The 14,703-nt window shown below is 39.5% G+C and overlaps 1 protein-coding gene across 1 annotated transcript; it reads left to right on the plus strand.

Moving 5' to 3' along the window:
- Window positions 1-516: 516 nt before the first annotated feature.
- On the plus strand, window positions 517-14,511 carry taldo1 (transaldolase 1). Its single transcript, XM_061670338.1, has 8 exons — window positions 517-658; window positions 6,016-6,139; window positions 6,286-6,393; window positions 9,479-9,610; window positions 9,834-10,009; window positions 12,130-12,327; window positions 13,970-14,115; window positions 14,186-14,511. Exons 1-8 carry the CDS (start codon window positions 559-561, stop codon window positions 14,216-14,218), a joined length of 1,017 nt encoding a protein of 338 aa, XP_061526322.1. The 5' UTR covers window positions 517-558; the 3' UTR covers window positions 14,219-14,511.
- The last annotated feature ends 192 nt before the right edge of the window (window positions 14,512-14,703 follow it).

Genomic DNA, 14,703 nt, shown 5'->3' on the forward strand with positions numbered 1-14,703 from the left:
TTTTCTCCAGGCACTCCGGTTTCCTCCCACATCCCAAAAACATGCATGAATTGGAGACTCTAAAATTGCCCGTAGATGTGAATGTGAGTGCGAATGGTTGTTTGTTTGTATGTCCCCTGCGATTGGCTGGCAACCAGTTCAGGGTGTACACCACCTCCTGCCCGATGATAGCTGGGATAGGCTCCAGCACGCCCGCGACCCTAGTGAGGAGAAGCAGCTCAGAAAATGGATGGATGGAAAATATCTTGCCTGGCCGGGAGCTCAGCACCCTTAAACCTCTGATCCTAGAATGGCCATGGCCTGGATTGAAGGTCACTTTACAAGCATTCCACTAAAATGAATGAAATACAATTCATAAAGGGTTTTTAAAACTGAAGCGTTATAATTGTACTTTCCCATTATGCGAAGACAACACGTGTTTGTTGACTTTCCCGTTGTGGCCCGCGCGCGGTCCCGGCGGCTGCTTCCTGGACGTGCTGCGCGCTCCCGTGACTCGCATTCCGTGCTCGCTCACGTGCTGTGTGTATATAAAAAGCTGTCAGACCCTCCCCGCTCATCATGCTCAGTGTGTCTCCAGACAAACGGCGAAAGATGGAGTCGGCGCTCAACCAGTTGAAGAAGTACACCGTGGTGGTGGCCGACACGGGGGACTTCAACGGTAAAATGCCCGCTTCCACCAGCGGCTAATGCTAGCCAGTTAACATGCTATTGCTAGATTAATCACTAATGTGAATGACCGCCGTGTTAGTAATAAACCCGAGCGAGACGGCTACACATGCTAGCATCGAGCGAACAAGGGTCGTGTAGTTCCACTAGCCAACGCTGTTGTTGGAGGTTGGTTTAGTATCCTTATCTACTAATTGTTCAAGTAATAGTAATCCGACGACCCTACTAAACTTGCAAAGTTACCTAACTAATCAAGCACTAGTTGCGTAGTTGCTGGGGGAAGTTCACGAAAAGTTTGCCTGTGGCTTAGTAAGTAAACAAATAAAGTAAAGTTAAAGAAAATGTCAGTAACTTTCTGACTTCCATCCATCCATTTTCATATGTTATTTAACTTGGAGGTATACGTACGAATAGAAAAATTGTGACCAAGTTGTTGCGCAAGAAATACCTTTTTTAGTTTTTACTTCCTGCTATGTGCTGGGCATGGCTTATATGCCATTTAAATTTCCACTAGTGGCTCTTGATGGGGAAATAAATTGAGTAATTCAATCGGGATGTGATGTAAACGCAGTAAGTCTTGCAGTCAGGATGACATGACAGTTTGTCTGCAAGCTTGCATTTGGAAAACAAAACCAGAGATGGTTTGGTGTACACCTCACAGCGTTTCAAGAACAATATGATCACATAAATGTAATTTTGTGTCATTAGATAACCCTAGCTGAATTGGGTTTAATAGTCAGGCATGGTTCTTGCAAAATGTCAGCACTGGACTAGAGTGCACAAGAGTTTTTTTTTTTTAATTACTAGTTTTGTATAAAATGCAAGTCATTCTGTTGGTGTATTAAGTCTGTTTCACATCATGTATTGAGCTAAGGCACATATTTTATATTAGAAAAATGTCATGGCACACCGCCAAACTCAAATGTCACTAAATATTTATACTGAAATAATGTCAATTTACTCAGATTGTCTTATTCAGAATGAAAGCTAAGCCTATTTAATGGAACACAGCTATTACTGTTGTATGAGTGGCAACAGGTGGATATGCAGGTTAATTGTTCATTCTGCCATTTAGGGGAAGAGCTTTTCGTTGTACATCACTGGCATAGAAATGCAGATGACCAAAGATACATTTGTAGTAAACATCAGTTTTTATGACCAAGTGATATTGGATCATTGTCTGTGGCATAGATGATAAAATCTATGGCACACACTCGCATAGGGATTTTGATCACAATGGCTTATGTTAGCTGGAGACAGAAGTCAGGAATCAATCAGTTTCAGACTTTGCTCCTCATTTTTGTTAAAATTATGAATTGTGCAGTAAGTGTCATCTACAATGTTTTATAAATATTAAAAACCTGAATTAGAGAAAATTTCAGCTTGGGAACTTTTAATATAAGAAATTTGTTTGATAAAGTGATAATTAGACAATAATGTACACAGCTTTTGATTAATAGTGGAAGCTTGAAAGAACGGGCTTAGTTTGTCTTCCGGGCAACAATGTTTCATTAATTACTGTTGTTACACAGAACTTCAGTTTTGTAATTAGTTAGGCAACACCGGCTAGTTTCTTAACTCTTGTTTGTTGTGCAAGGCGGGCTTGTAGGAAATGTGTCGTCCTCAAAGTATGCAACATCTATTTTTAAAGGTGATTGTATGCAGTGTTTTCACCTTGAAATAACATTTCAAACTATTCTGTCATTTTAACTTACACCATGGGCAAAAGTGTTCTCTGTCATAGCCATGCAGGGCCCAAAGTTAACTTTTTTGAAAAGGGTACGTGTCCTAAAATTTTTGCTTGCCCTGTTCAGTCAAGTGCACGCAAATGTTTTCTAAATCTCACAGTTCGGTTTTATCACGGTATTAATTAGACTTTACGGCGATCTGATCGGTGTTATCGGTATCGGCCGCTTTTATGCTGATCGGCTTTCATGTCATCATTCACCGATCCGATCAATGACGTCATCGATCAGATCCGCACAAGACATTTAACTCCGCGTCACCGTTGCATATGAATCCAAAAGCTAGTTTATTTTTAGCCGTGTCTTGTGGCGCAGTACTGTCACTATCTGACGGCCAATAGTTTTTTTCAAACTTGTCGGTTACAAAACACGTCGTCGGTGTGGGACTATTTTGCGGTGTCTCAGACAAACAACACATAAGTTATTTGCAGTCTGGGCACAACTGACGTACGTTGTGGGAAAAGTTATCTAAATGCTTCAACACAAATTTGATTGGGCACCTGAAGAATGTACACGAGGAACATGCCATGCTCAAGCAATGCAGCGTGAAAAAAAAGGAAAAGCCAAACGTACGCAAACTCTGGAAAACACCCGTCCATATAGCCAGGACAGTGAGAAAGTTAGAGTAAGCATGTCATTAACAGTATTTATTAAAGTAATTTAATTGCAATAAAGTAATTTAATTACAGTAAGTTAGCACCCATTATTTCTGTCATGTTGTGCTGTTGATCTGACCTAAACTTATGTCAGTGGCCAATCCTTGAATGCCCCCTAGAGGTCATTGATGTTTTCACTTTTGTCTAAAATGTTAGAGAATAATTTTGAGCGGGGACGACTCCAGCACGCCTGCAACCCTTGTGAGGATAAGCGGTACAGAAAATGGATGGATGGATGGATACAGTACTCGGTATACAGCACACAAGTATATACAATAAATGAACAAGTCAAAGTACACAAGTATATGCAATAAATGAACAAGTCATGTAAATGGGCACATTGCTCCATCTTGTGATCGGATCGGTCACAACTATTATTGGTGTATGCTTTTCTACAATAGTTTGAACTAGAGCTTACATGATCTGATTGGCTTGATCGGTGTCGGCCGATAATTAGCATTTTATGCTGATTGGCTTTGTCAGTCGCTGATCCGATCAATGACGCCATCGATGAGCTCCGCAAAAGACATTTACTTCGCGTCGCCATCGTATACAGTATATTTGAATCCAAAAGCTAGTTTATTTTTAGCCATGTCGCATGTCTTTTGACGTAGTCCTGTAAATATCTGACAACCAATAAAGCTATAAAAAAAAAAACAAGTCGGTGGTGTGGGACAGACAACACGTAATGCGTGGATCAGACTACAAGACAAATTTGGTCTTTCACGATTGCACTATGTCAGACTACTGCAATAAAATCTTGTATTCCGATACCACCATATCCGATACCATCTTTTGCAATCACTGGGGTTTATCTTGTCCACCCAAACGCGACCGGATACACTCATTAGCATCGCAACGACAACAACAATGGATTGCGCCGTGTGTATTATAAGAACAAAATGGGGGGGTGGGGGGCATGCTGGTGGTCACCGGTGCTCAGGAGAGGACTTTAATTCAAGGATTGCTTGAGGTATGTTCACGTACTTTTAATAGGATACCGCTCGCATACAGGCAACAAATGGTGATGTCGCCTTGCAAGCTAGTGCTAGCACTAACGGTTGTACGTAAACATGCCGCCGTTCTGTCGACTCATGCTCTAAAGTTTTGGTGTGTGTGAGAAGTAATTTAATTACAATAAGTTAGCACCCATTATTTCTCTCATGTTGTAATATTGATTTGACCTGACTGATTAGAATACATGACCTGAATAGAGAATACTTTTGAAGATACTCAGTATATACAGTAAATGAACAAGTCATTTAAATAGACACAGATACAGTACTCGGTATACAGCGCACACACAGTATACAGCATACAGCACACAAGTATATACAATAAATGAACAAGTCAAAGTACACAAGTATATGCAATAAATGAACAAGTCATGTAAATGGGCACATTGCCCCATCTTGTGATTGGTGATAGGTTATCGTTTTTTAAACTCTGTGACTGGCCCCAAAAATCCTGATCGTGTAAAGCTGAGTTTGAACAGGCTGGAAATTTTAACAGGCCAATATTTGCACTGTAATGAGACTTTTAAATTGAATCAATGAACGTGTAATGGATTTGGTTACATGAAAAAAATAGGTCAGATCGTCTCCTACAAAGTGAGATCTGCAAGGGGCTAATGAGGCTCGCATGTAATCGCAGTTGAAATAATCTGTGGGTACTTCCTAATAATTGGAAGAGTAAAGAAAGAAGAACAGGGGTAGGTGTGTTCTCTGGTGAGTTGGCAGCGCTGACTGGTGCTGCTCAGGCTGCCACAATGTAAGCTGACACACAACGCGTTGAATGAAAAGGCTCTTCAGTCGTATTGCGAAATACCTATTGAGAGGCCAACCCAGCATTTAAAATGCTGTTTTGTTCATTTCATTGTTATAGACTATCACTGGCTGTGGGTTTGACTTGAATCAATGTACATCTTCAAATGGTCTTTGATATGAATGATCTATTACTCATGTGGCTTGTAAGGTAAAGTAAAATCTGATAATTCATGCAGATTTGCTTTTCGTGTTCTCTTTCAATGCTTGCAACTGAGAACACAGCAGACTGTAGAACTTCATTTTCCTTTGGATATTAAAACAGGGTAATAAAATGTTTCTCATATTTCTTGAAGCATGAGTTAAACATTTGATACAAAATAAGTTATGATCTATATTTGGATAAATATTGGACAGTCCTACCCCTCATCAAAAAAGGTTTGTCGGGCAACTTCATCTGACTGAGCAGGTTTTAGAGCGTGCTGTGAAACATTTGTCCTCTAGATGGCACCTTATTGTACTTTGTCAACTCATTTGTAGGAAGCAAATTTTTATCCAGGGTCTAACTGTGGTCTTCAGCAAGACAGCGGTCAACATAACTACATCCCAATAGATTTCTCCAAAAGCCTTGAGTTTATTTTCAGGATCAAGTTATTCTAGTTTACATAATATTCCTAATGTGGGCCATTGATTTGTCTGACTACATGCACATTTTCCTGTACCGCTTATCCTCACTAGGGTCGTGGGCGTGCTAGAGCCTATCCCAACTAACGCTGGGCGAGAGGCAGGATACACCCTGAACTGGTCGCCAGCCAATTGACTGCGTGCGCACACACAAAAAATTTTAACAATTGAGTTTTTGCAGTCAGTCTATCATTAATGTTCTGAAAATAGCTCGGATAAATCGATAGTGTACATTTCTAAGGGAATGTACTCATTTATTAGTTTTAACTAATGAACTTTCGAATGTAAACATTGTGAACGCATCAAGACCAAATTAAACTTGTTGGAACTCCGAACAATCCTTGTTGAAAGTGACAGATCATAAACATCCTCCAGGCATTCATCATTGATTGGTCATATGCAAACAGCGTCATGATCATCAGTATGTGTGCAGTTTGTATGATGTTTTGAACCAAAATATGCTGGCTAATATGTTGATGTCGCCCCAATTCATTCTTCCAGCCATTGATGAATACAAGCCTCAGGATTCCACCACCAACCCATCTCTGATCCTAGCTGCTGCCAAAATGCCAGCTTATCAGAACCTGTTGGATCAGGCCATCAAATACGGCATCGCCAAGGGCGGGTAAGAGGTTAAGGGCAAATTTTGTTTCATGTAATCTGCATGTTTATACCATGTGTTTAGGTTTGCAGTTGTAAGCCAGTTAAAAAGACAACTATGTATTTAATGTTATAAGTGACTGACTGGGAGCATCTTTCTTTACTGTTTAGAACTGACGAGGAGCAGATCAGCAACACCATGGACAAGCTGTATGTGAGTTTTGGTCTCGAGATCCTCAAGAAGGTCCCAGGCAGAGTCTCAACTGAGGTGGATGCCAGGTAGAGGCACCTGTTGTCAAAAACTGCCTATTTGGTGATTTTTGGATGAAGTGTGAACCCAGAAGCTAGTATTTTAAGAATACAGTACATTGAGCTAATTTGTTCATATTCATTGGCTTGCCTTCGGTAGCTTATTGCTTTTTGACCCTTCCTATCAGTAAATTACAGTCAACTAGTGTTGTCACAATACCGTCATTTTGACTTGGATTCTATACCCGCATAAAGTACCTCGATTCCGGTACTGAAACCATACCACAACAAAAACTTGAAAAGTCAGTAAAAAGCAGTTGAATAATAACTGACAAAATAACTTAAAATATCCTTTTTGTTTGTATTAATTTAAAACGAGGGATACTAATTACAATACTTTTGATAAGATAAATACATTTTAAAAAATGTTTTTTTTAAACTTTAGAGCAGTGGTTCTCAACTGTTGTCCCCCGAGACCTGCAGGTACCTATTGTTGCAGTAGTGACCCACTTTCATTGAAGTTTAAAAATAGCCTCTAAAAACATACAGTATATTATATTTTTAAATGCCGTTTCAAATTAGTTTGCTGTACCTCAAAAGGCATATTGTTTGCCAGCCAAAGGCTGAGCTGCACTGTATTTGTTTACAGAGTAAATTAGTGGCTAGAGTACCGTATTTTCACGACCATAAGGCACACTTAAAAGTCTTACATTTTCTTACTATGGTCCATGTTGGGGCGCCACGGTGGCCGACTGGTTAGAGCGTCAGCCTCACAGTTCTGAGGTGCGGGGTTCAATCCCCGTCCCCGCCTGTGTGGAGTTTGCATGTTCTCCCCGTGCCTGTGTGGGTTTTCTCCGGGCACTCCGGTTTCCTCCCACATCCCAAAAAAGATGCATTAATTGGGGACTCTAAATTGCCCGTAGGCGTGAATGTGAGTGCGAATGTTGTTTGTTTGTATGTGCCCTGCGATTGGCTGGCAACCAGTTCAGGGTGTACCCCGCCTCCTGCCCGATGATAGCTGGGATAGGCTCCAGCACGCCCGCGACCCTAGTGAGGAGAAGCGGCTCAGAAAATGGATGGATGGATGGTCCATGTTGGAACTTGGGACACATTTGTACTGTACCAAAAATAATCGCGAATAGGAATGCATGTAATTTTTAAATTTTTTTAAAATGTTTTTTTTTTAACTAGCTATGTGCGACCTATCCAAAATGGGTCAGCGACCCACGTTTTGGTCTTGACCCACCAGTTGGAAATCATTGCTTTAGAACATTTGAATACAAGACAGCTAACATTTTTTTTAACACTACTGAACATTTTATATATTCAGTTCTGTACAAAATTCTTAGGTTTAGTTTTTTTTCGCAGCATCATCATGATCATACATAACGAGAAGGCTACCAAGTACCGTATATCATAGACCTCTACCAAGGCTGAACCAGTCATAAAAGTGAAAACAATCTATAGAGTTTGTATATGGGTGTGTTTATCCAGCTATTTGTTGCTAGCAGGTTATTTCGTGGTGTATCTGGTACAGACAGGAGGTGCTAATATGATTCTGGGGAGTGGACTGTTCTATTGATGCCATGGTGACAAACAAACGTACAAAAAATGGCATCTGCACCCTAATTCAGATCCACAGCAAAATATATTTGCTTGTCTCCTCCACCACCCTTCTTCAAAGTTATGTCGATAGTTTTTTTTTGTGTGTGTAATCCTGCTAACTGTATCTGTCATTAAGTTTTAAAACTGTTATTAACTGAAGGTAAATGGGTTACAGTACAAAGCGAGTGGTGGTAGTACTGTATCGGTCTAGTAAGTGTATGCATCAAGAATATATAAAAGCTTTCACATGGTATGCCGTTTTCTTATTTTTGACGGCATTTTCTTCTGTTATAAACAATATATTACTTTCAAGCAAATATCCTTATTTAATCCCTAATGACCCAATGCAACAGCGTAGCTTGGCTGTGTAGGGTTGGGCATCCTTTTGAATTTGAGCAATTCCGGTTCCAAACGATTCACGATTCTTTTAGGGGGTAGGGTCAAAAAAGTTTGCGTGGTTTAAATAAAAGGTGTCCCGAGTTATGAACGTCAATTTTCTTCACAGCCCGCAGCATAGACTAAAATGAACATTTGACTCTCTGTTCTTTATAACCAGTATCAATATCAAACCTATGAATTAAAAGACAATGTGTGTGGAACTAACCAAATTGACTCAATATTAATTATTTGTTTCAGCGAAAAGTTAAATAGTTATTTGGGACTGTTTAATCACGTCAAATGGTTTATATATGCAAGTTTTAACTTGACTTCCCGTTTTACGCTTGTAGCCTTTTATTTTGAGAGGTACGCACCGGAACTCAGCACTTCGGCACGTAAAGTAACTTCACACGGCACTGGAGATATATTTTTAAATATTTGTTTATTTTATTTTTTTAAATGGATGGAACCTAATTCTATAAAACGCTGATTCCTTTCCCTACACACCGATGCGACACAAGGTTAGTGTTTGTGATACTGTGAGACAACGTTTATGTGTCAGTCTTTTGAGAGCCATCTCGCCTCACTGTGATAGAGCACCTGGACCTGAACTGCTTGCATGTCTTTACAATGCTTTGCAAAACCTCTGGAGTTCACAGCTTTATTTTTCATGGCGTTGACTGTTTCACATCCATAATCTTGTGGATCTCTGACATACTTTTTTGGTACAAGGTTTTCAGTTCACCGTATAGAAAAGAGTAGGTCCATTTTGCTTCTGGCGGACGATCAATTTTTTGCCTGGTGACACAGTTACGCCAGCCTGTCACTGCATTTCTCTTTTCAAATAGCAGTACTCCATAAAATGATTGTACCGAATATTTTTTCGGTTTTAGTGTAGGTACTTTGTGCAACCCTACAGTGAACATACATTTGTCACAGTTATTTGATTGTAATTGTGTGGAACATGCATGCAGGCAAGGCACAGATGTTAGTGACAGGTCAATCTTGCCTGAACATTGCATCCCATAAACTATAAGGGTGTGGCTTTGCAATTAAATTCGTTATCAACAGATGTACAGTATCATTACCCTGAATCACTATTAAAATTATAATAAATGTAATTGTATTTCAGACTGTCTTTTGACAAAGAAGAAATGCTGGCAAAGGCTTTGAGGCTCATCGCGCTCTACAAAGAAGCTGGGATCAGCAAGGAACGGGTGCTGATCAAGCTGTCATCCACATGGGAGGGAATCCAAGCTGGCAAGTGAGTGCGATGTGAAATCAGCTTGATTTTTATTTTTGCTGTCAGACTCTTAGCAGGATGAGCCAAAACGATTGGATTTCTGGATGTGAGTAAAGCTGTATTACGGTCCAATCGCAGGCCATGATTTGTGGTGGCAGACTAATGCCAATTGATTCCGTCTGTAGTGTTTTTGTTTTTTATTTCCACTTTGTGTGTGACTAAATTGTATTTTGTTCTATTTCAGGGAGCTTGAAGACAAGCATGGTGTTCACTGCAACATGACTCTGCTTTTCTCTTTTGCACAAGCAGTAGCCTGTGCAGAAGCAAATGTAACTCTCATCTCGCCCTTCGTGGGGCGCATCCTCGACTGGTACAAGGAAAACACAGACCGCAAAACGTACGAGCCCCACGAAGACCCAGGTACTGATTTTTATTTATTTATTTATTTATTTTTTTTTATTTTTTTTGAGGGGGGTGTGAAACTTATGTTCTTATCCCTCCATTCCAACCCATTTCTTCCTAGTTTGTGTTTTAGAATAAGATGATGCTTTAGTCTTGCATTTTGGGCTGCAAGTTATTACTTTGCTTTTATTTAGTGTGATAGATTTCCTCTATGAAGATAGGGTCTACTACCGGTTTTGTCTTTAATCTCAATTTCCAACTGTAATACGCATGTACATCTGTTTACTTTCTTTTACAACGTTAAATGTTTTTATATGCAGAAAGGTTGGTGGGATGGAACATACAGAGCAGGAATAAAGGGTATTAAAGCCAGTGAGCATCATGTACGTGTGTTGTCTGCTTCATTCAGTTTTCCACCTTTCATCGCTTGACTTGCATGGTAGGAGATATTGTGGCTTTGCACATTGTTTTAATGTAAATACTATTATTTGTAAAAATGATGCTAAACACTCAAACTCTAACATTGAACCTGTGAGCTCCAAATATGACAGTCAATTGTTTGTTAGGGATGTCCCAATCACTTTGTTTTTGTTTTTGTTTTGCTCAGTCACTTGATTTTTGAGTGAAATTTTGACCTGCTGATACCTTGGCAATTTGTCAAGAACAAAAAGAGCACATACAAATAGTTTTTGTCTTAAATTTCATTTTGTTTAAGTAAGGGTTTCCCAACATGGTTACTTTTTCTATATGGCTAAAAGTCTAGTGCAGCAGTGGTACAAACCAAATAAACAAATTACATCTTTTTACAGCATATTAGAAGTGCTGCACGAAATAATAATGCAAACAAATTATTTGAAAAGCTGTCTTTGATAAACTAAAAATTCTGCTTAGTGCAGTAACAAAGATCTTAAATGGTCAGTTAATAAATTTCACACATTGAAGTAAAACTAGAATGCTTAACTCCACCTTTAAGAGACCTCCACATTCAGTCACAAATAGTCGTTTATTTGTATAGCCCAGAGTCTCAAAGGGCTTTAAAGGCCCACAGTTGGCCATGATTGTCGACATCCCCTATAATCTGAACCCTAAATAAAATCTCATTTCAGTGTGGTATAGAATATAGACCAACTACTGTAGTCTTGTATTGACATGAACAAATCTCAGTTCCACGGGAAACACTCAATTTACAAACATTACAAGTCGCTGTTTCAGTGTCACTTTCCAAATGAAAATGCTTCCACGACTAGTTAGACAGCTCACTAAAACTATTATTGTCCTGGAATCTTTGCCATCCCAGCAACAACATAACAACTGTGGATCGCCGTGTCAGATGTTCTTTACCTTGGCGGAAAGCTAGGCTTTTGTTAGTATGTTTATTTACATCACTCGGGCCGAATTCTCTTTATTTATTTATTTTTTTAAAAAAGGGTGGGGGGGGGGGGGGGGAGAACATAAGAGAAAGTAGTAGATCGGCTCAGCTTCTATGTTGACATGGCCTTACTGTGTTGCGTAGAAGTGACGTCTTCAGGTATCGCCTTTGTTTGGGTCACAGACTCACTGACAAAGCTCCTCTTTTGTCAATCCTCTGAGTGGTCTCCTTTTTTGGATTCATGATTGAAGAAACAGTTGAGCATAAATAAACTATGAGCATTTTAGGGGAAAATCTTGGCATTTTTTTTTTATTTGTATTTTTTTTCTGCCTCTGGGCTTTTTCACGCCAACATACAAAAATGTTACATTGTGTAATGTAAAATTCATCTTCTGCTGCAGTGCTGCTGCACTTGGCAATCTTTGTACCTCAGGATTATTTTGTTGCTTTGTGACCTTTAAATAAACAATTAAAAAGTCAATTTTTAATCTATTGATCAGATTAAAATCACGTGATCAGCTCAGGACAATGGAACTAATATAAATGCATAATGTTTTTCATCCAGGGGAAAAAAAAAAGGACTACACTCTTGAATGGTCTGTGCATGAAAAGATTGGTGCTTTTGAATTTACAGGCATCTCTTTTAACTTGAATCTGAACTGGTCTGGTTGCTTCTCTGAAAGGACTTGTCTGTTTTACGATGTCGTTTTGTGTTTTCTTTTCCTGAACATCCTCATTCCAATGCTGACTTTTTTTTTTTTTTAACCAGGTGTACAGAGTGTGACAAAGATATACAACTACTACAAGAAGTTTGGTTACAGCACCGTGGTGATGGGTGCTTCCTTCCGGAACACGGGACAAGTTAAAGCCCTGTGCGGATGCGACCTGCTCACCATCTCTCCTGGGCTACTTGCAGAACTCAGCCAGGACCACAGCACTGTCACACAGACGCTTAATGTGGAAGCAGGTACTGCTGTGTGAAGTGTCTGTATCATTGCAGTGCTCACCTATACGAACCAGAAAATGCGTTTTCGATTTCCACAAATTTTGCACTCATGAATTTTGGATTTGTGGCCGGGACAAACTGTTCAAGATTAAATAAAGTTATAGGCGTGTCAAACTCCGTACATGCAACTCAGTCGCCTTTCGGTGAAATTTACCGTTCTGAATTTAAAATCGGTCATTTACGTGAATCGTATATTTTGTATTTTCACGTTGAGCTGCTGCGGTTTCGTGGCCCTGGTTCTGGTCCAAGCAGAACTGCGAAGCACACTAACATCGGCGACGAGTGTAGTCGCTACTACATCTTGTATTAATTAGGAAATGCGGCTACAATTATCTAATTAGTTTACGGATGTTAAATGTGTTAAGGATTATGTCACAACACAGAATGAACTAACTTCAAATTCAGAAACGGCCCATAAAAACAGAAAAATATTCTATTTAATATTTTCCTGGAGGATGCATTTGGGATTAGCCTTTGAAGTTGGTAATGGTGAAAAATGAAGTGGAATAGAAGGACTTTAGTCAATTCTTTTCCAGAATGAGCGTGCTTAAAGAGGAGGATGCTATTCATGTGGCACAGCTTGACGCAGGCATCAGGTGGAGATGGGCCTGGCTCAAGTTGGAGGCCAAAACAAAGAAATTAGGCAAATTTAATGACTATCTTATATTTGTACGTCAACGTTTCCTTGAGCGGCGCAAATAAATGTTTTTCTGTGTGAAGAAAATGTATTTTTCCTTATTTATGTTAAAATTCAAAAACAACATCTCTGCGGGAGCCCAGGGGATCCCACCCAGACCCCCAAAAAAATTTTTGTTTTTGTTTTTTTGGTCACCTTTTTCATACCTTTTTGGTGTTTGCATGTCTAAAACCCATGGGGCACATTGTAGTTATGGTTTCCCTCGTAGGACTTTTTTGACTGATGAAAGATCACCTTACATTATTGTGATCACCTTATTACATATACACATTATTGGATAACTAGTTTTGACATTGGCGGCACAGTACGACGGACCCGGGTTCAAATCCAGCTTTGCCTTTGTGGAGTTTGCATGTTCTCCCCGTGCCTGCGTGGGTTTCCTCCCACATCCCCAAAACATGCATGATGGGTTAATTGAAGACTAAATTGCCTGTAGGTGTGAATGTGAGTGCAAATGGTTATTTGCCCTGCGATTGGCTGGCGACCAGTTCAGGGTGGACACTCGCCCAGAGTCAGCTGGGATAGGTTCCAGCACGCCTGTGACCCTAGTGAGGATGAGCGGTATGGAAAATGGATGGATAGTTTTGAAATCAGAAGTAAATCAAAAATTGTTTGGCTGTTCCATTTATTTCAAAAATGGGTTTGGCAACTAAATGCTATCTCAGGGATATTGAAAGTGAAAACAATCTTCCATTTTGATAACTGTGTTCCTCTGTTTCACTTGTTTATATATCATGGTTTTGAAGACATTTGGAGTTATCAACTTAGCATCATTTAATTTGGGGCAAACATGCTATTCCACTTAAGAGATGTGACTAAAATAAATACCCAGGCCTGTTGTGTATTTCACAACATAAATGGAGTACAGTAAAAAAAAAAAATGTACATGACTTTTTGTTTCTACAGCAAAGAGTTGCAATCTACAAAAGGTCCACATGGATGAGAAGGAGTTCCGCTGGCAACATAATGAGGACCGCATGGCAGTTGAAAAACTGTCTGACGGCATCCGCAAGTTTGCTGCGGATGCTATCAAGCTGGAAACCATGATCAAAGTAAGACTTGACTTGTATGTTTTGGTTATTGTACAGTTTCCTTACAAGTGTTCTCAACCTTTCATTTCAGGAGAAAATGCTTCATGTTAAGAATGGTCAGTAAGAAACCAGAAAACTTTTCCCTCATGACAGGCCATCTCCCATCCACTCTTTGGATGGAGAGAAATCTTATGTGACCAAACCTTCATTATGAATGATACTTAATGTTGATGTATTTTGAGATATTTAACCAGAGGGGACTAAATCATTCCAGAAAGTTGCAATGTGAGACTACTAGAGAGGATCACAAGCACTTGGAACCAGAAGAAACAATGTTTGAATTTACTATCAACCTTGTGGGAATGAAGCTATTGTGTTTTTCATGCCAAGAAATATAATAAATCTAAATTCTAAGCAGTTTAGTAGTTTCTTTCATGTTCCAATCAAGTACTGTACCCATAGATTCAAGAAAAAGAAAAATCCACAATGGTCACAGAAATAACTTGACACCGAATGTGACAAATATTTAAGTGCCCTTACAGCAGAATCCGTTGTGTCTCTTTTATGCACAACATGGGTCAGAGTGTGCCTGTGACATGGTTTAAGGTT

The sequence above is a fragment of the Phycodurus eques genome, chromosome 2 (assembly GCF_024500275.1).
Source record: "Phycodurus eques isolate BA_2022a chromosome 2, UOR_Pequ_1.1, whole genome shotgun sequence".
Classification (NCBI taxonomy): Eukaryota; Metazoa; Chordata; class Actinopteri; order Syngnathiformes; family Syngnathidae; genus Phycodurus; species Phycodurus eques.